Consider the following 27,222-nt stretch of genomic DNA (forward strand, 5'->3'; position numbering starts at 1 on the left):
AATTAGGATAAGGCATACAGGCTCAAAAATTTGTCCATTTCTTTTGAGTTATCAAATTTGTTGTAGTTCATAAAAATGTAACAATTCTTTGTATTTCTGTATTATAGTTACAGTTACTCCTCTTTTGTCTTTAATTCAGTTTAAACCTTTTCTCTATTTCTTCTGGTTTTCCTAGATTGTATAACTTTTGTTTTTCTTTTCATAAAACCTAGTTTTAATTGTGTTGATCCTTTATGCTTTTTAAATCATTATTTCATTTATTTCTGCTGCAAAGATCTCTATCTATATTGGTTGATTTGGTCCAGTCTTTAGTCCTGGGGTGCAATGATAGGTTGAGATTTTGTGATACTTTTTTATTATAATTTATTCACTTTGTATCCCAGCTGTAGCCCTCTCCCTCATTCTCTCCCAATCTCACCTTCCCTCCCTCTTCTCCCATGCCCTTCCCCTAGTCCACTGATAGGGGAGGTCCTCCTCCCCTTCCCTCTGACCCTAGCCTATCAGGCCTCATCAGGCCTGGCTGCATTGTCTTCCTCTGTGACCTGGTAAGGCTGCTCCCCACTTAGGGGGAGGTGATCAAAGAACAGCCACTGGGTTCATGTCAGAGACAGCCCCTGTTCCCCTTGCTAAGGAATCCATATTGGAGACTGAGCTGCCATGGGCTACATCTGTGCAGGGTTTCTAGGTTATCTCCATACATGATCCTTGATTGGAGTATCAGTCTCAAAAAAGACCCCTGGGCCCAGATATTTTGGTTTCATTACTCTCCTTGTGGGGCTCCTGTTCCCACCAGATCTTTCTATCTCCCCCTTCTTTCAGAAGATTCCCTACACTCTGCCCAAAGTTTGGCTATGAGTCTCAGCATCTGCTTTAATACCCTGCTGGGTAGAGTCTTTCAGATGTCCTCTATGGTAGGCTCCTGTCCTGTTCCCTGTTCTCTCCCTCTTCTGATGTCTATCCCATTTGCCTTTCTGAATGAGGATTGAGCATCTTACCCAGGGTCGTCCCCTTGCTTAGCTTCTTTAGGTATACAGATTTTATTATGATTATCTTATAGTATAGGTCTAATATCCACTTACAAGTGATTAGATACCATATGTGTCTTTCTGCTTCTGGGATACCTCCCTCAGGATAATCTTTTCTAGATCCCGCCATCTGCCTGCAAATTTCATGACTTCCTTGTTTTTTATTGCTGAGTAATATTCTATTGTGTAGATGTGCCACAATTTCTGTATCCATTCCTCAACTGAGGGACATCTGGGTTGTTTCCAGCTTCTGGCTATTACAAATAAAGCTGCTACTAACATGATTGAGCAAATGTCCTTGTTGTATAGTTGAGCATATTTTGGAACTATGTCTAGGAGTGGTATAGCTGGATCTCAAGGAAGTGCTATTCCTAGTTGTCTGAGAAAGTGCCAGATTGATTTCCAAAGTGGTGGTACAAGTTCGCATTCCCACCAGCAGTGGAGTAGGGTTCCCCTTTCTCCACATCCTTTCCAGCTTGTGTTGTCACTGGAGTGTTTGATCTTAGCCATTTTGATGGGTATAAGGTAAAGTCTCAGGGTCATTTTGATTTGCATTTCCCTGATGACTAAGGACATTGAACATTTAAGTGTTTCTCTGCCATTCAGTATTCCTCTATTAAGAATTCTCTGTTTTGCTTTGTACCCCATTTTTTTATTGGATTGTTTAGTTTGTTGCTGTTTAACTTCTTGAGTTCTTTGTATATTCTGGATATTAGTCCTTTGTTAGAGATATGGTTGGTTAAGATCCTTTCCCAGAGTGTAGCATGGCATTTTGATAGAGGTGCTGATTGCTATAAAATTCCCTTCTAGAACTGCTTTGCCACATCCCTTGGATTTTGGCATGTTGTTGCATCTTACAAAGTTCAAGAAATTGACCTGAGTAGACAGGGGATGGGAAAAGACACATCCATACACACAGAAGAACTGGGATCAGGACATCTGTGTAATACCTGGGTGTGGGGTGTGGGTACTGGGTGCTGAACATTTTCTGAACACTCAAGACCACATGAAACTTTTGTCATGCCCCTGAGCATCACTTACCGGGGAGAAGGCTTTGCCAATTTCCCATGAGTCTGAGGCTTTGGTTCTAGGCATGGATGGCTCATCTCAACAACACAGATCCACTCAGGGCTTCTTCCACAACAATGTGTTATATTTTCATTTGCATTTGTTTTGAGAATCATTTTAAATTTCCCTCTTAATTTCTTCCTTGACTCATTAGTTGTTTGGATGTATATGTGAAATTGCTATGTATTTATATGTTTCCTCATGTTACTGATTTCTAGTTTTATTACATTGTGATTGGGTTAGATAGTGATATAATTTTAATTATTTTAATTAGTAAAGGCTTGTTTTATGGCCTATCCTATAATCTGTTGTGGAGCACTCCAGGTGTTGCTGAAAAGTTATATATATATTCTTCAGCTCCTGGATGAGATGTTCTATAGATGCCTGTTGACTGGCACAGGTTAACTCTTGCAATTCTATGTTGCTTTTGTCTGTCTGTATGAGCTATCATTCCAATGAGTCTGTCACCTTCCAGGGATTATGATTGCTTCTTTCAGTGTTGGAGGCACTTGTGGCTCTCATTATTCTTCCTCTTTGTACACTTGATACCCTTATCATTATAGAATGACTTTCCATGTTTCTTTTTACTGCTTTTGATTAAAATGACCTCCTTTGGAGAATCAGAGGAGAGGAGGAGATGAGCAGTAAGGAAAGGAACTAAAAGGAGAGGAGGAGATGTGCAGTAAGGAGAGGAACTAAGAGGAGAGGAGGGAAGGGAAACTGCAGTCAAGATGTAAAATTAATTAAGTAAAAATTTAAAAAAAGGAAAAAATACAAATCCAGGGAAGACATATAAGCATGTGATACATGGAGAATGATGTAGGATTCTAGCAGCTGCTGGATTATGTTATGATATGGGTCATGGAGAATTTCAGATTTGGAACACATAAACTTAGGAATTCTTTGACTATGTTACCAATTATAATTATAATACTATTTTCTTTTTTTAATTTTTTATTAATTACACTTTATTCATTTTGTATCCCCCCATAAGCCCCTCCCTCCTCCCCTCTCGATCCCATCCTCATGCCCCTCCCCAAGTCCACTGATAGGGGAGGTTCTCCTCTCCTTTCTGATCTTAGTCTATCAGTTCTCATCAAAAGTGGCTGCATTGTCCTCTACTGTGGCCTGTAAGGTTGCTCCCCCCTCAGGGGGAGGTGATCAAAGAGCAGGCCAATCAGATTATGTCAGAGGCAGTCCCTCTTCCCATTACTATGTAACCCACTTGGACACTGAACTGCCATGGGCTACATCTGTGCAGGGGTTCTAGGTTATCTCCATGAATAGTCCTTGGTTGGAGTATGAGTCTCTGGGAAGTTCCTGTGTTCAAATTTTCTTGTTCTGTTGCTCTCCTTGTGGAGACCCTGTCCTCTCCAGCTCTTACTATTTCCCAGTTCTTTTGTTTGTTTGTTTGTTTTGTTTTTTAAAGATTTATTTATTTTATGTATATGAGTGTTCTATCTGCATTTACACCTGTCAGAAGAGGGAATCAGTTCACATTATAGATGGTTGTGAGCCACCATGTGGTTGCTGGGAATTGAACTCATGACCTTTGGAAGAGCAGACAGTGCTCTTAACCACTGAGCCATCTCTTTCCCAGTTCTTACATAAAATTCCCTTCACTCTGCCCAACAGTTGACCATAAGGCTCAGCATCTGCTTTGACAGTCTGCAGGGCAGAGGCTTTTAAATGTTTCTTCCTTTAGTATAAAAAAGAAAACAAACAGGCATCTAAAAATAATGATAAAATAAGATAAAAACAAAAGCAAAAAAAAATCCAAAATACCTCTTCTGGTGTAAATAGAGATGCTAGCTCCTTTTTTAGAATCTATTTATGTGAAATATCCATTTTCTTTCCCATTATCAGAGGTATTCATCATATAATTGAACCTTTCCATTTTTATTGCATGTATTTTAGCGTGTATACACGTGTATGTACACTCATGCATGTGTGGTAGGATGTGCACGTGCTCCACACTGTACAAATGGTGATCAGAAGGCAACTTGTGGGTGTTGATTCTCTCCGTCCACTATGTAGGACCCAGCGATTGAACTCAGGCTGTCAGATTTAGTGACAAGTGCCTTTACCCACTGATCCACCTTGCAAGCCTCAATTGGGCCTAAAATATATATATATATATATATATATATATATATATATATATATATATATTATGCAATTGCAATTCTATGTTGCTTTGTCTGTCTGTGTGAGCTATCATTCCAATGAGTCTGTCACCTTCCAGGGATTATGATTGCTTCTTTCAGTGTTGGAGGCACTTGTGGCTCTCATTGTTCTTCCTCTTTGTACACTTGATACCCTTATCATTATAGAATGACTTTCCATGTCATTATATATATATATATATATATATATATATATAGAATGTATGTATGTATGTATGTATGTATGTATCATGACTGGAGAGTTGGCTCAGCAATTTTGAGCACTTCTAGATCTTGCAAAGAACCTGGATTAGACTCCCAGACCCACAAAGTAGCTCACAGACATCTGAAACTCCAGTCCCAATAGATCTGATGCCCTTTTCTGACCTCTGCAGACACCAGGCACACATTTGCGTGCATATACATACCTGCAGAAAAAGCTCTCCTAAACATAAAAGAAGAAATTTCATTGTCACTCTCTGGAGAATTTAATTGGCTTAAATTTAATGTTTTTATTCATGTCATGATTTCCTGTAGCCATAATATAACCTGTTTGGGTTTTTTCCCTTTTTTATGTTGATTTGGGGTTTGGGGTTGGTTCTTTGTTTGTTTCTTTCTTTCTTTATTTCTTTCTTTCTTTCTTTCTTTTTCTTATAGTTCATTTCTTACCTTCAAATAAAACAGTATGCTTATATTCCAACCCTCCCTTCATTGTGAAATTTTTGTTGTCCCATTTTACCTCCTTTTAATATTTCCTATCTCCTAACATGCTAACATGGTTATTGTCTTGTTAGGTTTTCTTTCCTCCTAGACCATTAGAATGTTGCACCACTCTCTCCTGCTTTGTCTGTGAGAGCCTTGCTGTATGTCTTCCGTCGGATGACTTGGGGCACCTTGGGTGTTATTCGTTTCTTTTGTCAAGCTCCTTAAGAATCCTGTCTTTAACCTCTGAAGCTTGTGTACATGTTTTATATTTGGTTGGTGTGATTTTGACTTGTAATCTTTGCCCTTTCTGTATGTTGCTCTTTGAATTTATTTCTGGGTTTAGGGCTTTCTGTTACTGTCTTTGACTAAACTTTCTACTGCTCTGGTTTCTCAAGTCTGCTTTGGTCTGATAACTCTAACAGTTGCTCAGTAAGTCCATCTTCTTAACCCTTTGTTCACTGCTGTGACTATGTATTCTCAAGTAGCTTATCTTGAACTTTGGTGTTTTACTGTTTACACCCATGTCACATTTTTCATGTCATTTAGCATGCTTTCCAGCTCAAGGATTTGTTTGGGTTTTATTACTTTGTTCCCTCTTCTTATTTGCCTGGTAAGCATTTATTGCTTTCTTCCTGCATGTTTACTTGAATTTGGCTCCTTAGAGAATAACAATTTTAAGTTCAGAAGTAACAGTTGCTCAGTTTGTGGCACCCTATTTTGTGAGATGATAACTGTATAAAATTTACTGATGTTTGCTGGAAGAGTATGAATGCCTGTGCTTTTAACAATTAGATAAAATCCATGCTTTATCATCTGTCCATTTCTTCCAGGACTTCTAAATCAAGATGCTTATTTTCTCTGAGTTTATGGTCACTGTTGCTGTGTCACCACTAGATGGTACCCTAAGTACAAGTTTGAAGTGTGTCCCTGCCTGGTTGACATATCTTCATTGTTTCTGCTATTGAAGCCCAAAGCCAAGTTTGTCCTGGGTGTGAACTTGATATATTGTTTAAAATGGAGGTCATGAGTGCCTGAAAAGAATAATTTACCACTGCAAGCCTTTGCTGGCTGCAAGGCAGACACATTGTTCATTTTACTCGTTTCCTGTATTCAGGCTCAGCAGGATTTTACTTGGTACTTAACTCAACATGGAAGGGCCAGTCCTAAACTCTGAAGACACAGTTTAGAATCTGCTCACTTCTTTTTTTCCCGAGTAGATCTTGGTTCTCTCTATTATACTGCCTGGGTTTAGAGACAGTGTGAGGCTGGCAGTCTCCTGATCACCTACACCACAGTGCTGGATTGCACCTACACTCAGAGCCTGTTGATACCATTGTATAACCAAGACCCAACCAAAGACTTTGGCAGCCAGCTACAGATGATGAAAGCTAGAATATGGTTCTGTTTCATTGGAGTTTGGGGTCTCAAAATGCCAACAGGCTCTGTCTATAGACACTAGGCTGAGGCCAGGAACGTGACACCGAATTTCACTTACTTAGCACTGACCTGTGCTTAATTTACTCCTCTGCCCGCAGAAAGCAGAGCCTTTCTCTGTGTTCTACTGCACAAAACTGAGGAAGGGACAGTAGAAGCAATCCCTTGATTTCTGAGGCATAGTCTATTGAAGGCCACTGGCCTGATGACACCAGCCCTGGAGCTCTTCAGTACTCAGTGTCACTGTAGGTTCCCATGGTGTAGGTTCTTGGCTTTAAGACCTGGAGTCAATTCCCTTTCTCCACCAAGTGGAAGATGTTTCCTTGGATACTCTGTTGCTTATGTTTGGGGAAACTGAGACACAGGCACTTTCCATCTTGGGTTCCTCAGTCTATCTTTGATTATTACTCTAAAAGCAAGTGCTGTGATCTCTCAGCTGGTTTCCTTCATTCTGGGGAGGTTAGTTCTCACATGAACATTTGCATGGCTGGTGCAGAAGTGGGAATACTGCCACCGCATTCATTAATCACATTTTGCTCTACATTTGTGTTGTCTTTCCTCCCAGTCATATCTCACCTAATGATAATAGTCACCTCCCAAGAGTTCCATGCTAAAACTCCTTCATGCTGAAGATTGGGATTCAGTGTTTGATTTTTGAGTTTTGATTTTTCAGCTTGCAACAAGTCTCCCAAAAATCCATTACAGCTGTATTTTCGTAAAATATTTTCTTGTATATACTAATAAAGTAGTAGTAATGTGATTAAAGCACAAACTAAGGTGACTGCTATTACTGGAGGTTTAGGGCAAGAGCTCTGGCTCTTCGAGGTGTAACTGGCTGATCTTGGCCACCAGCTATGCCGTTTAAAGAGAGAATGAATGTTGAAAACACTGAGAGGAAATGTAATCAATATGGCATATTGGGAAGAACATATATGAAAGGGTTCAGTGACCCCACATACATATTTGGAAAGAAAGAAAAATTAGGGAAGGGAAAGACATATACATAAATAAGCAGTCTTAGCAAGGTGTGGTCCTGTTGATCCTGTGAGGTGATTCAAAAAGTCCTAATGGGAGTCACATAGTTCCCACAGGAACCTGCTCTGGAAGATAGAGAAGGGGTTTCTCACTGTTAGTTTTTTAAAAAAAAAAAAAAAAAAGTTCTTATTAGAATGGTAGTCTGTTGGCTTCCAGTTATTCAATGGTGTTTTAGGGCTTCTTAGCCTACTATCAAGGTCCTTACTGATTGATCTTCTTGTTCCTATAATCCCGGTTAACTGCATCTTTAGAACAATGATTAAATTCTAGGGTTTTTATCAGCTTTAAATAACCTTGTGAGCTGAGATAGGAGTTAGTATGTTTTAGCAAAAGCAGTTTCTTAGCACGGGCTATGCTCTGTGTGCACAGCTATCATCTTTTATTAGGTTTACAATTGTGGAGATAACTTATAGTACAAGGCTATAACTATTATTAGTATTCTCAAGAATTCATACTTTCTGAATGGTTTCAAGACACTGTGTATCTTCATTAAGTGTAGTTTTCTTTCCTCTCTGCTTGGCCATCTTGTCTCATTTCTCTTGTACAAGTAGCATGTGGAGAACAGCGATTTCCCTCTCTTATCATGATGTGTTATTTCTAATCTCCTGAGGTTTTGGAAACTCACAACTGAACTTATTGAATTGTGTTTTTTTTTTTTAAAAAATGAACTCCAAATGAATTCTTCAGGGGTTTTCATTCTGGTAATAATGTTCTTAAGCTTTCTACCTGGAACTTGTAACATTTTTGAATGAACAGATACTTTTCTGGATAGTCCTGTTCTTTGTTCAAAGAAATTGCAGTTCTTTTACACTTGATTTTCTGGTATTACATTTGTTAGTGTATTTGTTATGTGTGTAGAAATTGAATCTTTAGTTCTGAATGCAGTAAGCTCACCTTCCTATGGAATCTTTCAGTAATTTATTTAACATTTGATGTTTGGCCATCAAGCTTATATAAAAAGTATACTAAAAAGAAACCGTTCCCAAGGCTGCAGATTTGAAAAGCTTAGGACTTATAACTCGGTGTGAGATGTGTTTAACATTGTTGCAGCACAGTGCTCACATGAATATGTGATAAGCAATAAGCATTTGCCTATGTGCATATATATAATATATATTTTATTTAGGGCATGTAATTCCACATGTTTACAAAGCAGTATTTATCTTTTGTATTTGCAGTGTGCATTTTTCTGTGATTTCTTTTACATAGTCATTGTTTTGTATTCATTAACTTTATGCTCTCTGATTGATTTAATGTTTAGTAAGAGGAAGTAGTTAGACTTCTTTTTCTCCAGACATTCAGAAATATCACTGTTTCTGACCTCTTCCTAAGCGTCTTTGTATTTTCTGGTGCTTTTACCATGCTAAGCATTTTGTAAACTAAGGTATTTTAGGATATGTTTTGGCATGTCCCAAGAGTGATTTCCATGAAATAGAATTAAAAGAAAAATGGAAAAACTGTTTTTGAACAGTTTGTAGGGCCATGCATGTAGTGGAAGTTTCCAGAAGTTATTTTTTTTATGCTGTTCAAGTAGAAATGTTATCAAATTCAAGTATATTTTCTTTATTATTTGAGGGCTCCATAGTTTAAACTTACTTTTATTTTTTAATTTAATTAATTTATTTTTTCATTACAATTTATTCTATTCTCTTTGTATCCCAGCTGTAGCCCTCCTGTATATAGAAGACAAATGAGCTGAGAAAGAAATAGGGACATGACACCCTTGACGATAGCCTCAAAAGACATAAAGTACCTTGGTGTAACTCTAACGAAGCAAGTCAAAGACTTGTATGAAAAAAATGTCCAGTCTCTAAACTTCTTATTGTTGATAATAGGTGATTTAGCTAAGCTTGGTGGGTCTTAGAGACCTGATCACCCTTCTTTGTCTGCTGGGCTTGTGACTTGTGCGCTGGCACCCCTGCTGTTGTGAGGTTGACCCTAAAAACGAACACCAATAACATGAACACCTAAAAATATTGTATAGTGTGAATAATTAATAAAGTCAAAAGAGAGGACCTCCGTTCTTTTAGTATGTGTGGCTCTGGGGGACACCAAAATTAAATAGAACCAAAAATACTTTAATATTATTTTATCATATAAAGTATTTGGCTTAGGAGTTTTAGAGTTAGCATTTTCTTTTTCTTTTTTTCTTTTTTCTTTTTTTTTTTTTTTTTTTTTGCTCTTTAATACTATAGAAACAAAGGAATTCATAAAGAATGTTTAAAAAATCATTAGATTTTTTTTTCTGTTTTTACTGAAATTGGTTTGTTTGAATAGTTTTGTCCTATTCCTGATCATAGAAAAAAAGAAGGCATTATTTCTTAAATGGTTTCAAAATTTTGGTTGGTTCTATGGAAAACCTTGTATATAAGTATTACTTTGTCTTTCTTTTCTTGACTGCTGTCAAATAGACTTACTGGGTTCTCTCTCTCTCTCTCTCTTTCTCTCTCTCTCTCTCTTCTTTTGCTTTCCTGGTATTTTGTAAGGACCCTTTGCTTATCCCTGCCCAGCCCTATCATCCCTGCCCTTTGACCCAGAGCTCCTGTGTCTGGTTACTTGACCATCTGGGAAGTGTATCATATGCTGCTCTCAGTGACAGTGATTATATGCAAATTGAGTTAGACTTAGAAAGCTTGGCTTCACTTACATGGCGTTTCAGGCTTTCCATGGTGTTGACTTTCTAAAAGTGTTCTAAAGATTTTTTTTTTTTTTTTTTTTTTTTTTTGGCTCATGTAAGAATCATATTATCAAAAAAAAAAAAATCTCCTGTCAAAACTCGTTAAAACATGTGGCATTGATGTGTCTCGAGAGTGCTTCCTTATGTCAGAACAGTCAAGTTTGGGAGATGACATGGAAATTCCTTGTCACAGTGTGTTCATTCATCAACGCCCTGGGGAAATGGATGATGCTGTTTTTGAAAAATAACTCGAAAATACTGCTTATTTCAAGTTATTTGAACTTGAAAATTTGCTCAGGCAAATGTTTGCTGAGATTCTCTGTGGCTTTTGCATAGATGTTTTATAAATTAAAGACTGGTATGTATGTCTGAGATGAACATTAGCACAGAAATAAGCCCCGCTACCCAACTGAGCTGTGCTCATTTGGAGAGGCTAGTTGATCTTGACACTGGTTCTTGTGAAAAGCACTGACACAGCATCAGCCTGTGTTGATACTGACAGAGCAGCAACTGTGTTCTAAGAAGTGTACATTTCATAGTATCAGTAATGGCCACACCTTGACAGTTACTGGTATACTGTTTTGTAAAGTTAGAACTTTACTGAGGTGCTTTGGTATACATTTTAAACCGAGGAATGTTCTGAGTTTTAACATCAACTTGTAAAATAGTAACTTAATTTCAAGTAAAAAAAAAACACAAACATACAAGTCTCACTTTAAACATGTGACTCTTTGCGTTTGTGAAAATAAATAAACTTGCCACCTGTTAGTATAATATTACTTTCATACCTCCCCCCAAGTAGTGAAAGAAGTAGCCCTGTTGTGCATTTTGCACATCTCTTTAGATTCAGGCAGCCTCACTAGACAGCAGCTGGCTCTAATATCTCCCTGGAAAGTGTTCTCTGGTATCACATATTATATAAATCAGCTTTAAATCTATAAGAAAATGAGAATTTAAAACCTGGAAAACACTTTTTTTGTTTGGTTGTTTTGTTTTGTTTTTCATGACAGGGTTTCTCTGTGTAGCCGTGGCTGGCCTGGAACTCACCCTGTAGGTCAGGCTAGCCGCAAACTCACAGAGATCCGCCTGTCTCTGCCTCTTGAGTACTGGGATTAAATGCGTGCACCAGCACCCTAGCTTGGAAAATACTTTGTTAATAAAGTAGGGAAGTACTGCATTGGAAGGTTTCATCAAAATGCTGTGATGCTTGAGGCTCCCTTACTGAGCCTCAGGGCCACACTCCGAAAACGGGTGCATTGGAGTACTGCTTTAATGCCGTCAGCTCTCATTTCATTCACTCGGTCCTGCAGCAGTAACATGCCAGTTTAATTACCAGTTCAGATCTGGCGAAGAAGACCCTTTTTATTCTGTCAGAATATATTTTCTTGGTTTTGGGCATGTAATTTTTCCTAGATTTTGAGGGATTTATTCCTACATTTTGTTTTTTATTCATTTTTATCCCCATCCATATTCTTACTAATAACTTTATATTTGTATAGCTATGGCCACAAACCCTCTCATTTGCCGCAGACATTTCACTTTTAGACATTTGTTAGAACACTTGCCTTTTCTTTTTCCATAATTGTTTTCCAATTTATTTGGTACTGTTTGGAGTTGAAAGAGGCATGGCATCATGAAAGAGGAGACAGGAGGTCCTAAGCACAGTGGGGTCAGCATCAGACAATAAATTCTGGGCGATTAACATATTAGTGGGGTAGAATTCTGTTCATTCAGTTTGTCATTGATGTCCCATCCTCAGCAAGCACCTGGAATAGGAGAAGGGACAGGGCAATAGGACGTGGAAGTGCTGGCCTAGAGAAGAGAGGATGGCTCATCCATGAAACTAGGGAAATGCCAATAGTACAGCTGCAGAGCAGATGCAGGTACGAGGGGAACTATGGAAGCTGTTTTCTGTTTTTGTTTTTAACTGGTTCTACTTTTTCAGTAAAACAAAAAGAGGACATGAGCTGAGCGTGAAGATAAGGACATTATTATCTCACCGCTGCGTGCCCCTCCCCCCTTTCTCTCTTCCTTCCCCTTTTCTCCCTATTCTCATTGTTGCACACACTTTTGAATGTTCTCAAATCCATCTCTCACCTCCACACAGCCTCCCTCATACACCATCATCACACTTCTAAACTGCTGAACAGCATTTCTGCAGTTGTGTCCTCTTGAATTGTTGTCATTTGTTTAGAAATGCCCTAAGATCCCAGTCGTTTTCAGTCTCCTGCTTCTGCCTTATTCCCCAGGCTGTATGTTTTAGAGTGCAGCCAAGTTCTTGTCCTAGACCTTATCTTCTAGCTGTGCTAGTCCTCTGGTGACTTGTTCATTTCATCTAAATACTCTGCCCATAAAGATGACCCCCAGACAAATAAAATAATGCATGATCTCAGCCTCCTCACCAAGGCCTCTCCTCCAGACATCCTACTTGATAAGCTTTGCTAGCATTGAAGACTTTCTGACTTCAGAATTAAGCTCCTGATCTCTACCCCACCTCTGCATAAACTCAGCAAATGATTACTTCCTCTTTCAGTTAAAGATGCCCAAGATGGGGGATTTGTCTTTGACTGCTTTATTCTCTCCCACTCTACATCTAAACTGTCTGCTTTACTTTTAAAATATAACTACTACTGCCATAGTCCCAGCCACAACCCTCTTTCCTGATTTAACCTAGTAGCATTATAACTGCTGTTTGTGTTTCCACTCTTGTCCTACAGTCTGTTAACACAGCATGGAGTGACCTTCTTAATTAAATTAAATCCTCTCTACTCAAAATCCACTGTTAGGAGCTAGAGAGATGGTGTTGCTGGTGAGACCATTTGTTGCTCTTGTAAAGGGCTGAGGTTCAGTTCTCTGTACCCTCATAGTGGCTCACCACCATTCGTAACTCCAGTTCCAGAGAATCCAGCATGCTTGCTGCCCTCCACACACCCCAGACACACATGGTGCACACACATAGAAGCAGGCAAGACACTCATACATCACACCCATCCGTTCTCAGATACTGTAAGTTTCATGATATGAAAATAGTGTTATTACTGTTCCACACTTCTGTGTCCCCAGGGCCGAGAGCATGACCAAGCACATGGTAGGTGTGTGGTTAGATGGGTAAATGGATGAAAGGAACATAGAAAAGTAACGTGTTTAGAGATCTGCTTTCGCTTTCCCTGTGCTCTTTATTGACTGAATGACATTAGGTAAGTCAGTCCGCCTTCACTCAGCCTTCTGTGTTGTGTAAAAATGGAGAAATAAAGTGAACCTATCCCAAGTTATTGTTCAGAGTATCTGATGTGAGAATTGTATATTCATTCTGTAAGTGGGAAGCCCCACAAATGTTCATTGTAATACAGATGGAGAAAGGAAGGGAGGATAATGGTGGCACAGCGTGTTATGGTAGGAACAAAACCACCTCCATTATCTATTTCTACCTTCCTTAGGATCATGATAGTACTTAATTTCACTCACATAGCTTCCGTTCATAATTGTGTAAGGACAGAAGTCATATTTCAAGGATGGTCCACTGAACGGTGCTTTATTTAATTTATTATTGGTCTTTAATGATTAAGTCCAGGAATTGAAAGTATATATACAGCATTTTGTCCAAATAAAATATAGTGTCCTGAATAAATTTTACATTTATTTTGTGTATCTTTTTAACTTTTTTATTTTAATTATACTTTACTAAAGTACTGGTCTTTAACACATTTACAGGAAAATAGATGTGTGACCTTCCTCTCACAGGTAGCACTATTTAAGAGCACTGTTCAAATACATAAAATTAAAGATTTATTCCAGGCTTAACAAAATGGTCATTAAAAGTATTGAGAATCGGGTCTGGAGGGATGGCTCGGTGGTTGAGAGCACCTCTGTTCTTGCAGATGACCAAGTTCCATTCCTAGGACCCATGTCAGATGGCTCAAATATGCCTCATATAACCCCACAGAAACACAGGCACACATAGCTAAAAATAAATATAAAAAATAAGTATTTAGATGTTATAGCACTTAATTAGTACCCTGCGATAACTCCATAATTCATTTATGAGAAAAAATTAGAATGTTTCTCTTAAAATTGAAGGATTGGATTCATATTTTATGTAATTTGAGATTAGCATGTATTAAGCATTTTCACATACAATTTATGAACATATGTGTAAATTAAAACTTAACTCAAACATTTTCCCCTTTAGTCATCAGAGCCACACTATCTCTATCTCTTGTTCTGGTGTGGGACTCAATACTGTTTTCATGAAGCTTTTATATATATATATATATATATATATATATATATATATATATATATAATATTATACCACATGTATTTTTTTTTCTTTTTAATGATGGTATCTCATTTTCTGCATAGGCTGGCCTCCTGCCTCAGACCTCTAAGTGCTGGATCATAAGATATGCCATTGCAACCAGAAAAAGTGACTGTTTTTACCTCTCTTTTTTCTTCATAATTTAAAACTTGACCCAAGTTTCTATCTGCACAAATGTTGGTAGTCATTTGTTTGGTTGGCTTTGCATGAACTGACTTTATTGGGATTTCTAGGCTCCAAAGCTTACGTTGACTATTGCACAGTCTCAGTGGGAGTGGTGGTAAAACATAGTCTTCATTGGCAGACATGTTATTTCTCACTCTATGAGCAGACCCAAACCTGGGTTTGAGGATGGCAATGGTGCCTGGCTTATTTTTGCATGAAACGTACTTAGGTATTCTGTGTTTTGGAACATTTTACTGGGTTGTAGAAAGATTTCATTAACAGGTAGGGAGTTAATCCAGGTCAAGAGTTAAGTGACAAATGTTTGATTCTTCTGGCTCAGACAAATCCGATTTCTCTTACTGCTGGACTATAAACTTTGGCCATATAGATATAAAAGGTTATTTCTTCTGACCATTCTGTCATACTGTCTTAATGAAAGCTGACAGTTATATTCCAACTATCTTTGAAGTTCTCCCACCAGGTTAAAGTTATGCACACACACACGTATGTATGTATGATAAATTCTATGCACACATAGATATGTGTATGTGTTTAAATTTTAATTTATCATCAATATCACAAATGAATGAATAAAACAGGTCTTTTGTGCTTTGGAAGTGGCCTTTTTAGACTTGTTTATTAAAAACTAGAAATGGTCAGATTAATGTTTTCCAATCCAGTTATTTGAGACTAGTTTGCTTTTATGATCGTTTTAAGAAAATAAGTCAGTTCTTTAAAAAAAAAAAAAAAGGGTAACTTGGTTTAGCCTGTTTATTACCAAAATGTGAGGGAATTTCACACATCTGTTTCAGAAGGCAGCTCCTCATAGACTACTGCATTGTTCAGTTTTAATAGGCCTCATTTATCCTGTAAATAAACCTCCATGTTCTTACCTGATCAAGTGAGCGAACAATAGGGGTCAGATGGGGCAAACACTTTAACAGAAAGCACATGTCTCCACCAGGCTGAGGTTGAACCATATCAAGACGCTTGAAGTTATTAATGGCAGTAAAATTTATGCTTCCTCCTGTTTTCCCAATTAAATCAAGGAGCCTTTTTTCCTTAGATTCTTCTATCACCAGCTGGTTCCAATACTGTGTGTGTGAACATTGCCTGGGGTGTCTCCATCCTACATGGTGAAATTTGGCACATTAAGTGAGTGGTTTGGACTCTGAGCTGGAAAGAAGTTCTTGTTAAGGGCTTTATTTTGTCCTTATCATTTATATCTGGAGTTGGGCATGTAGTAAGGTTTTTTGCAAACAAGTTACTACAGTATTCTCTGGACATAATAAAACAGTTTATAACAAGATAATAAACTGAGTGAAGACATGTTGAAAATAACTAGTTGACCATATTTATAAGAATGAAAATTTGTCAGTTTTGAATATTAGAGTACCTAGAATAATTAATGTACAATTAGCTTACGTTAATGTTTAGCTTAATGGAACATTTATAATTTCTCATTTTGATAGGGAATTGAACACAGTACTTTAACCACAAAACTCTTGTTTAACTTGTTTAGTGCTGGTCATTGTAACCTAGAGATGCTTTCAGTTTTCCCACTTAACTTTTGGTTTAAAATTGTTGTGTTATCTGTTCAATTCCTCATATGTGTGCTGTCAGTAAGTCTATTGTTAGAAGAAGAAAAAAGACCATCCAGTAGAACTGCAGCCTTAAAAATTGGTTTGTCCAAATTCCAATTTAAACCAAATCTCTTTCATTGTAATTCATACATATTTGCTGTAATGAATAAAGCATAAAATCATATAGAAATATCTATGAAGAATGTTCTATAACTGAAAATGTGAGTCATTGGTAAAGTGCTTATACAGCATGCCTGAGGCTCTAGGTTCAATCCCAACACCAGAAAAATAATTTTCAATAATAAACTTAAATGCATTCTAGTACATTTTGATATAGAAGATACTTATGTTAAATAATTACTGTAGATAACTTTTGAGAAGTTGGTTTAACCTGTGATATTTTCTTCATATTAATAGGAATTCATATTATTAATAGGAATTAAGAGTACTAATGCTGTATTAGACTTAGACACGATAGTTGTAGCATGCCGTATTCAGAGAACATTTTCAGGATAGTATCACCTTAATGATGCACTATTCTAACATAGGTGTGCTTCTGTGTCTGTTTTTCTTTGCTTGGAGTATTCTACTTTGAACTAAGAAGACATGGGGTGTAGAAGGGAATGAGAGTCTGGCTAATAATGCACGTCATAATGTGTGTTCTCACTCTGTTCTGTAGTGTTGACCTGAGTCTGTAACAAGAGCAGAAATTTGATTTTGTATTCTAATGTTCAAAACTCATATTTCTTCCTGAGTGATCTGTACATGGGAAGTCTCCAGTGCCTTGCAAAATTAGTGACTGAGTGGTGTTTCTACTGATCAGAGATTAAAAAAAAAAAAAGACATTTAAAACTCAAAACTGATCACCATGTGTTTGCCTCTTAGTTGGCAGAAAAATCGATCATGAGAGCAGCCCAGAAAGCTGATTTCCTTCCTGCTTCAACTGCTCCACCTGAACTACACCTATAAATTTCTTTAAAAAGAAAAGGGGGCAATACTTCTTATAAACACTTGAATGTACTTTATAAGTGCAATAATTCCCACAAAACAGTTACTGGAGTTTAATGGCCAGTTTGTTAAGGTATTAGCTGCCCTCAGCTAGGAATGACCAATTTGGGGAAGAATGGCTACACAAATGCTAAGATAATTCTGTAGCCCATTCAAATAATGATCCAGCTAGTTAACGGTGAATTCCTGTGGAAATCCTATCAAAGTGCTTATAACCTCTGCATTTAATAGCCAGCGACTTCATCATAATTCACGTTTATTGCCATAAATACCAAAGGAATCATAATGACTGGGCCATTTTTTTCAGCCTTGTCCTTATTACTTGAACAGATTTGACTAATTCACATCCAGATATTAAGATCTACTTCCCAAAATATTCCATCTGTCCACTGCTTTGCTCAAAATCCGTAGAGCCCTTAGTCCCATGCCAACATACTCATGGCTGGCAGCCTGTTTTTGCTTTGGATGCCATTAGGGAAAGTTGCTATAAATAACTTTTAAAGGAGTTCTCATTTGGAAGACCTGCCATGCAGAGAATATAGAAGGGCTGTGATAGGTTAGGTGGAGTTTATGGCTGACGAGAAAATCATACAAGATGGTCCAGGATTCTTGTAGAAAAAAACTAGACAAACAAGAAGATGGTGGTCTTTACAATATGAGAGTTTCCCTAATATTTAATTTTAAAAGATATATCTCAGTCACTTGGCAGGAAGCTAAAAATGTGTGTTGTCTAGCCAAAACAAAAGATAACAGCCTTCTGTGAAATCATTTTTTCTTTGTACTCATATACCATAAAAACCTATGTAAACATGATATTCTGTGATAGGTAAGCATAATTGTGTCAAATATAAAATATGATTGTTAAAATCCATGAATTGTAGTTGTTCTGATTTCAAAATATTAGCATAGGCATACGTGCTTTTATTTGTAAGAGTATCAAATATTTATTTTTTTATTATCCTTTATTATAATTTATTCAATTTGTATCCCAGCTGTAGCACCTTCCCCCTTGTCTCCTCCCAGTCTCACCCTCCCTCCCTCTACTATGTCCCTACCCTAGTCCACTTTTGTGGGAGGTCCTCCTCCTCTTCCATCTGACCCCAGGCTATCAGGTCTTATCAGAACTGGTTGCATTGTCTTCCTCTGTGGCCTGGCAAGGCTGCCCCCCCAGGGGGAGGTGATCAGAGAGTCTCTCACTGAGTCCATGCCAGAGAAAGCCCCTACTCCCCTTATTAGGGACCCCACTTGGATACTGAGTCTATGGGCTACATCTGAGCCTGGGTTTTATGCCTCTCCATGCATTGTCTTTGGTTGGGGTATCAGTCTCTGCAGGGCCCCCAGAGCTCAGGGGGTTTTTTTTTGGGTGTTTTGTTTTGTTTTGTTTTCTCTATTGGTCTCCTTTTGGAGCTCCTGTCCCCTCCAGGTCTTTCTGTCTTGCCCTTCTTTCATAAGTTTACCTGTACTCTGCCCAGAGTTTGGCTATGAGTCTCACTCAGCCTCTGCTTCAATACTTCGATCAGTAGTCTTTCAGAGGCCGACTGTGGTAGGCTCCTGTCCTGTTCCGTCTTCTCCTGCTCCATTGTCTATCACTTTGTCCTTCTGAATGAGGATTGATCATCTTACCCAGGTCCTCCTCCTTCCTTAGCTTTTTTAGGTGTACAGATTTTAGTATTTTTATCCTATATTATATATCTAATATCTACTTTTAAGTGAGTAGATAGCATATGTGTCTTTCTGCTTCTGGGATAGCTCACTCAGGATGGTCTTTTCTAGTTCCCACCATTTGCCTGCAAATTTCATTATTTCCTTGTTTTTAATTACTGAGTAGTATTCCATTGTGTAAATGTACCACAATTTCTGTATCCATTCCTCCATTGAAGGACATCTGTTTTGTTTCCAGATTCTAGCTATTATGAATAAAGCTGCTATGAACATGGTTAAGCAAATGTCCTTGTTGTATACTTGAGCATATTTTGGATATATGCCTAGGAGTGGTATAGCTGGATCTTGAGGTAGCACTATTCCTAATTGTTTGAGAAAGTGCCAGATTGATTTCCAAAGTGGTTGTACAAGTTTATATTCCCACCGCAATGGAAGAGGGTTCCCCTTTCTCCACATCCTCTTCAGCATTTGTTGTCACTTGAGTTTTTGATCTTAGCCATTCTGATGGGTGTAAAGTGAAATCTCAGGGTTGTTTTCATTTGCATCTCACTGATGACTAAGGATGTTGAACATCTCTTTGTGTGTTTCTCTGCCATTTGATATTCCTCTATTGAGAATTCTGTTTATCTCTGTGACCCATTTTTTAATGGATTACTTGGTTTGTTGGTGTTCAACTTCTTAACGTTCTTTATATATTCTGTATATCAGCCCTCTGTCAGATATAGGGTTGGTGAAGATCCTCTCCCAGCCTGTAGGCTGTCATTTTCTTCTGACAACAGTGTCCTTTGCTTTACAGAAGCTCTTCAGTTTCATGAGGTCCCATTTATTGATTGTTGCTCTTAGAGCCTGTGCTGTTGGTATTCAGGAAGTTGTCTCCTGTGCCAATGAGTTCAAGGCTCTTCCCCACTTTTCTTCTAACAGGTTCAGTGTGTCTGATTTTACATTGACATCTTTGATCTACTTAGACTTTAGTTTTGTGCAGGATGATAAGTATGGATCTACTTGCATTTTTCTACATGCAGATATCCAATTAGACCATTTTAAATCCATACATCTCTAAAAATTCATCCCTTCAAATAATAAATAGAAATATTATGCCTTGTATAGCTGTTGGCTTACTGGCTTCCATCTTAAGATTTTAAATGTTACTTTCTCCTCCATGATTATTTCTTACCTTTACATTTAAGATGAAGGTCTTTATTCATACCACATATCTCCTAAGGTTTCTTTCAGCTTTTTTTGTTTTCAAATAAAAGACCAGAAATTTACCTTAAAATAATCCAAAGTGACCTTGTGTAGTGGTGCACAGTCCCAGCACTAGGAGACAGGGACAGGTGACTCTCTTGTGAGCTTGAGACCAGCCTGGTCTACATAGTTAGTTTCAGAACATCTGGGGCTACACAGAGAAACCCTGTCTTAAAACAACAAACACAAACTGTACTCTCTCATGATTACAGATTTCTACTTTTTATAATGTTATAAAGAAAAAATAAATGTTTCAGATATAAAACTCCTTTACCACATATATTTATCTTAAGTAGATGAATTAGTAATTCATAATTTTATTTAAGATAAAAATATTTACTTGTCTTCATATGTGAAACATATGGTACACATTAATTTTTTTTAATCCAGAGGAATTCTTGTTGTTGCTGATTTATTCTGGCAGAACTAGAAATTGGACTGGGCCTTGTACATATGCTATATGGGCCCTCGACCAAGGAGCTAAACTTCCAGTCCTATTTTGTTGTTGTTGATGTTTACAGTGGAGCAGGGTCTTATTAAATTGCCAGTCTAGCCTTGAACTCACTATGTAAGCCAGGCTTGAACTTGTGATCTTCCTGCTACATGTTCTGAACAGAGTTGGGATTGTTCATGACCCTTCTCACAATTGCTCAATCCCCATTCAGAAAGCCAAAATCAATCAAATTTAAAAGATATGTTGTCTCAATTTAAAATAATTCTGCTTGAAAGATGTACTTCATTTTATTATCTAATAATGTTTAAAGTTCTCGACACATGAAAATAATACCTTGTGTGGAAAATGTTTCTTTCTATAAGAATTTTTAAGACCATTATTCCTGGGAAGAGGGCTTATGAGCAGACCGGCCTGTGTTAAAATCCTTGCCCAACTTTCCAAGGGTATATGATAAGTACCAATTTGTCAAAACTGGAGGTTCCTCATGTAAAAGATGATAAGGTCTTTTGGAAAATTATTGTGAACACTTAGTGCTTGGCTGTGTCTGAAGTATGGCTCTTTTGCATGGTAGATACCTAATAGTGGTTACTGTTAGTCACTATTGTTATTGATTACCTTGGTAAGCATACTAATATTGGGATCAAACTGAAGCGGTTATATATGCTGGGCAAGGCCCTGTACACTGAGCGAAATCCCTAGCCCAGAACAATATTAGCCTCAGAACTCCAGGGACCTTTCCCAGGCTACAACGAATTTTTGGCTTTTAGCAGTTTCTGGTGAAAGTTTATTTTTTGTATTACTGATGCTTTTCTAAATGTTTCAGCAGCCCACTGGTCTTCTAGGTTTTATTAAAGTCAAATATATGCATTTATGATATCTTAGACATAAAGACTGCAAGGCAACTGTACTAAAATGTATTTTGATTCAGTTGTAAGGGTGGGGAGTCCTTTATACTAGGTCACTGGGAGCAGTATATTTTTAGGAATTAAATTCTTTTCTAAAATATGTCATAAAAAGTGGACATATATCTTGATGCTTCACAATTAATGTAAGTGTGATTTAAAAATAATGTGCTCAAATGCTTTCCTGATCAAAGTTATATAAATATTTGATTTAACAGTTTAAGCATTTTTAGTATATAACATCACTAACTTGAGTATAGTATATTAACGTGTATGGCATATATCATTTTACCTATGATTTGCTTTTTTTTGTTCCCAGGGAATGAAAACTACAAACAAATAGCAATGTGTGTGCTTTATCATATAAGTATGGATGACCGCTTTAAATCAATGTTTGCATATACTGACTGCATACCACAGGTAAGAGGCTTATGTTAGAAAAACATTTAAGAACTGTATTCATCCCTAAATTGGATATCTGTATTGCATCCTCTCTCCTCAAGGCTCAGGGATCGCTGTAGAAAACAGGATCGTGTGCACTGTACTAGTTGGAAGCAGTGGGTAACTACAGGACTACAGTGTCTGACAGACACAGCAGGGCAGCTGTCCCTGTGAACTCTCAGGGCAGGATTCACAAGCCAGACCAAACCTCACTGTGGAGAGGAAGGTAGAGATAAAGGCTTGTTCCTAGCCAGGGAGCTCTTAGCAATTGATAACTACTAGGGCACAGTCCTTAAAGTCACTTTAAGAATGCCACCCCTGGCAGTTGACTGTACTCTTCTGGAAGGTCACACATCGAAGACTATTTTAGCACCACAATTGGACTTGATAGGTGAAAATAAAGAGGACACAAAGATGTCTTGGTAGGGAAGAAGGTGGAAGAGTCTGGAAGGATTTGGGGTAAGTGTATGAATATGATCAGAACACATTGTACAAAATCCTCAAAGACCTAGTTTTTAAAAATTAGGGTCAGAAGATTGTTCAAGGTTCCTGAATAAACTGCATTGAGAAGAACAAAAAAAAAAAAAAAGATCAGAAAGAAGGAGAGGAGGACCTCCCCTATCAGTGGACTTGGGGAGAGGCATGCATGCAGAAAGGGGGGGAGGGGGGGTACCAGGAGGAGAGGAGGGAGGGGCTTATGGGGGGATACAAAAGGAATAAAGTGTAATTAATAAAAGTTAAATAAAAAAATTTAAAAAAAATTAAATATTAAATTTTATTCTTAAAGAAATATCACTTTTGTCTCTTAGATCTCCTGTTCCTTAAAATACTAACAGTACAATTTTTATGAAAATTTTGGAAATACAGAACTAGAGCTGGGCACATAGCTTAGTGGTAGCCCCACTGCTTGGAGCGCTTGATGCCTGTCACATCAAATACAGAATGGTTATCCATATTCCAGTGATATCCAATACCTTCCTACCTTTCTTGTGGTTTTTTTTTTTTTGAGATTTATCTAGTGTGTATGAGTTTTGTCTGTATGTTTGTCTGTGCACCACATGTATACAGTACCCTCAGAGGCCAGAAGAGAATGTCCAGTCCCTGGGAACTGGAGTTACAGACAGCTGTGAGCCATCATGTAGATGCTAAGAATTATAAAAGTAATAACATATTAGGTTATATCACATATAACATTTTCATATATGACTTTATTTACTGAATAGATCATATATGTACTCATGTTGAATATTAGTTGAATATTCTTCACAAACTGTCTCTAATAATAGTATATTATGCTTAATGACCACAATTAAATTTTGTTAAATTATATGCTTAGATTTTTAAGTATTTTCATTATTTTTATTGTTATTATTATTAATCACAATTTATTCACTTTGTATCCTGGCTGTAGGCCACCTTCCTCATCTTCGTCGGTCCCACCCTCCTCTCCTCTTCCCCCCTATGTCCCTCCCCTAGTCCTCTGATAGGGGAGGTCCTCCTCCCCTTCTGTCTGATCCTAGCCTGTCAAGTCTCATCAGGACTGTCTGGATCCTCTTTCTCTGTGGCCTAGTAAGGCTACCTTGCCAGGGTGAAGTGGTCAAAGAGCAAGCAACCAAGTTCATGCCAGTGACAGCCGCTGCTCTCCTTACTACTGAACCCCCATAGAAACAGCTATCCCTGGGCTACATCTGAGCAGGGAGTCTAGGTCCTCTCCATGCATAGTCCATGGTTGATTCATCAGTCTCCAGTCACCCCTGGGCCCAAATTATTTGGCTCTGTTGGTCTCCTCGTGGAGCTCCTGTCTCCTTCAAGTCTTTCTATCTCCCCCTTCTTCAGTAAGGTTCCCTGCCTTCTGCCAAAGTTTGCCTATGAGTCTCAACATCTGCTTCGATACTCTGGTGGGTAGAGATTTTCAGAAGTCCTCTATGGAAGGTTCCTGTCTGGTTCCCTGTCTTTTCCTACTTCTGATGTCTATCCTGTTTGCCCTTCTGAATGAAGATTAAGCATCTTCCCTATTGTCCTCCATATGTTTAGATTTTTCCAGGTTATCACATAAAAGCATCAAATCTAAGCATATATAAGCACATGAAGATAACATGATAAAATTAGTCATGAATGCTTGTCCATATCTTTGCAGTCATGAGTGCTTATCCACCTCTTTGAGGTTTTTATTTTTAAGCTTCAATTCATAACAGCAGAATACCTAGATCAATAAGAAAGAGCTCCGAGTCTTCATATTGATTCAGTTACCTTCTGAAAAGAATGTTTATATGTCTAGCCACCATTTTACCATTAACAATAATCGTTTTCATTATTTCTCTAAAATGTGGTGCTTCAAATTTTTGATGTATTTCCATTTCTAGAATATTGGTAAAGATGACTATTTTAACATCTATATTATATTCTAAATTTTTCATTCAATTTTTCTAGTGGCATATTAATATTATTGATATATAGTGTTAATTTTGTAGTGTTTTAACAGTCACGTTACAAATATTTCCCATGTTTGTCCCATGCTTTTTTATTTTGTTGATAGTTTTAAAGTTTTAAGTACTTTTCATTCTGTGGTAACAAAATGCTTCATCCAAATTCTTTGTTTTTATAGTGCTGTTCTCAAGAATGGTTCTATGATTCATCTGTGTGATATATTTCATATGTTAGGTCTGTAGCCTTAAAGAAGCATACTTATTTTTAACCTATTTTATAAAACTAGAGACTTACTGATCATACTCTCAGTGTGCTTACATCCATGAACTCACTCTTGTATCCACAAGTCACCAGTAAATGAAGCTCCAATAGCATGAATCCTGGATGCTTGGACTACTGATTGGTATTTTACTATATTATTTTTATGGAAGAGTTTCTAAAATATCAAAAGAAAATTCAGAAGATATACACAGATAAAATAAAAATGAGGCTTTGAAAACTCGGAGAGCAAGACTGGTTTACATTCTTAACTCTTAACACTTCCGGCTGTACCACTCCCCGTCGCTATTACGCAGGCGGCTCAGGTTTCTCTTTCACTATTTCTAATGAGTCAGAATTAAATGTGCTTTTCTGGAATTTTAACCTTTTCCTTACATGCATTTAAAAACATATGCTATTTCAAAGGATTGTTCCTTAGCCTCATGTGTTAGAGGGCAAACTTGTTGTGTATGTAGCACTAGACCTCCTTCAAAGAAGACTTAGCATGTCTTCACAGTGGTAACCTGTGTCAGCTGATAGTCCATGCAGTGTAGACAAACTGTCCAGCATGCTTACAGTAACAGTAGCCATGTCCAAGGAGATTATAGGTGATTCACTGCAGCCTGGCTCCAACGCTTCCAGAAGTTTCTGCTTTGCAGTATCTGAGCTTCATTGACTACAGGATATTAGTTGGAAAGCAGCCAATGAAATATATTCTCTCAAGGAATGACTTTTTATCCAGATGTAGGTTTTAAAAAATAATAACATTAAAAGAGAATAAACACAAATCAGGAAGAGGTGGGGAACTTATTACATTGAAGTTTGAATTTGGAGTTATCCTACTCTTGTAGAATGTGTGATCTCAAATATAAAATATGAAACTTTAAATGACTCAGAAAGAGAAGCCTGTTTAGATTGATTTTTAGACATGGTTGTAATTGCAGCTTAAAACTTGGTGTGTACAAAGTTCCCACATCCTTTCAAAACAGTCTTCCTCTGTGTTCACTTGACAGAAAGTGTTCTGATATCACACATGTTGATGATGTAATTTTTAAAACGTTTGTAATCAGGGTTTTGTGAGCCAAAACTTCCAAAACCCATTCAAGTTTTGACAATTTTATGTTCTTTATTTGTTCCCTTACTTTTTATTTTATTTTTTTAATCTTTCTGAGATTTTGATTCTTGGAAGAATAGGAAGATTATATATATATACCAAATTATATTGTAAATATCTTGAAGCGTTTTAGGATGAGGTAATATTTGATAAAAACCAAGCGATAGTCTAGAGCATACTTACTCCTGAAGAACCGTTTAGTCTATAACTTTAATTTCACTCTCAGTTTTGACACACTTAGGGAAAAGCTAATGTGCTTTTGTTGCCACCCAGTGTTCATTGCAAAATAAAAGAATAGTAGAAAACAAATCAAAAAATGAAATGAAATTAGAATGTTTCCTTCAAAAATTAAAAATGTGCTCCTGTTGGGGCAGTGACTGTGCTTCCAGTAGGGCTTAAACGTACCACATCATCCCGGTCGACCTATGCAGTAAAGAAAGCTCTATCACAGTGGTAGTGTCTGTGGGTCTGTGTGAGTCTTGTTCTCTTTGAATTATTGCCATTAATTTATTTTAAAATTAAGTAATAAAAATCTTCAAATATTACACCTGAATTTTTTAGAGAAGTCAAAAAGTAACTTTGAAGGCAGAAATGCAATGGCTCATCAGTGATTCATATCTATTTTAGTGATCAGGGAGAATGTTTAGTGAGATTGTATTTTTAAAATTACATAAGATGACATGAATATATATGCTGTCTAGACTGCAAATAAATAAAGTATATCTTTTAGTAAAATGTGAGTCTTTCTCATTTCTGATGCATTCATAGTGCAATATCTTGTAAGTATTGTACAGGACAAATGTAATTAGATCAGAGTTCACTTCTTGAAAATACTAAATGTCCAGAGTAGGTTACCATACACGCACCATTTTTCAAAATCTCTCCCAGTATTGCATCGCTTTGCTTTCTTTGAACTTTATTGCCTGTGATTATTCAATGGGTTCTCATTTGCTTCCAGTATTTGTCATTATTCCTCAAAATTTGGGTTCAGGTCATCTTTTTTAATGTATTATCTTAATGGGCTCAGTGGGTGGATTGTTTCAGGTAAGCGTATTTGGATAACCAGGAGTTAATGGTTGTAGTCTAATAATAGTTAAAAGTACACATTAACAGTTCATTGTTATTTAGACCTCTGAGCTGCATGTTTTGTTTAAATAGGTGCAAATGCTATCCAGATGCTTATAAAAGTATTTATTGGTAATAGAATGGCCAATCAAAGTACATGGTTAGGTAGTGATGTCATGGTGTTATTTAATATTTTGCCCTAGAACAGCAGGCAAGAGTCGTCAGAGTGATCCACATGTTTTCCACCGCAGTTGTCCTGTTTGGTCCTACTTTGATCTACATGCTTCTTTTTAGCTGAATGCTGGTAAACGTCCTTTCTGACAGCCCTCTTTGCTCTTGCTGCCATTATCTGCTGAGTTCAGAAACCAGAGCATCACTTCAAACAGGAGAGTTAGGGAGTAGCCAGTCAGAAGAGATTCCTGCGGCATGCACAGTTCTGGCATAATCATTCAAAGATGTTTGGGTAGGGGG

At 37.4% G+C, this 27,222-nt stretch overlaps 1 protein-coding gene across 2 annotated transcripts in view; it reads left to right on the forward strand.

Moving 5' to 3' along the window:
• The window catches only part of Kifap3 (kinesin associated protein 3), a 139,248-nt gene that overhangs the window by 38,005 nt on the left and 74,021 nt on the right, over nucleotides 1–27,222 (forward strand). For both annotated transcript variants that reach the window (XM_021639423.2, XM_021639424.2), the window contains exon 11: nucleotides 21,766–21,866. In XM_021639423.2, coding sequence (XP_021495098.1) covers nucleotides 21,766–21,866 — 101 coding nt within the window. The remainder of the gene's footprint in view (nucleotides 1–21,765; nucleotides 21,867–27,222) is intronic.

This window comes from Meriones unguiculatus, chromosome 11 (assembly GCF_030254825.1).
Source record: "Meriones unguiculatus strain TT.TT164.6M chromosome 11, Bangor_MerUng_6.1, whole genome shotgun sequence".
NCBI lineage: Eukaryota > Metazoa > Chordata > Mammalia > Rodentia > Muridae > Meriones > Meriones unguiculatus.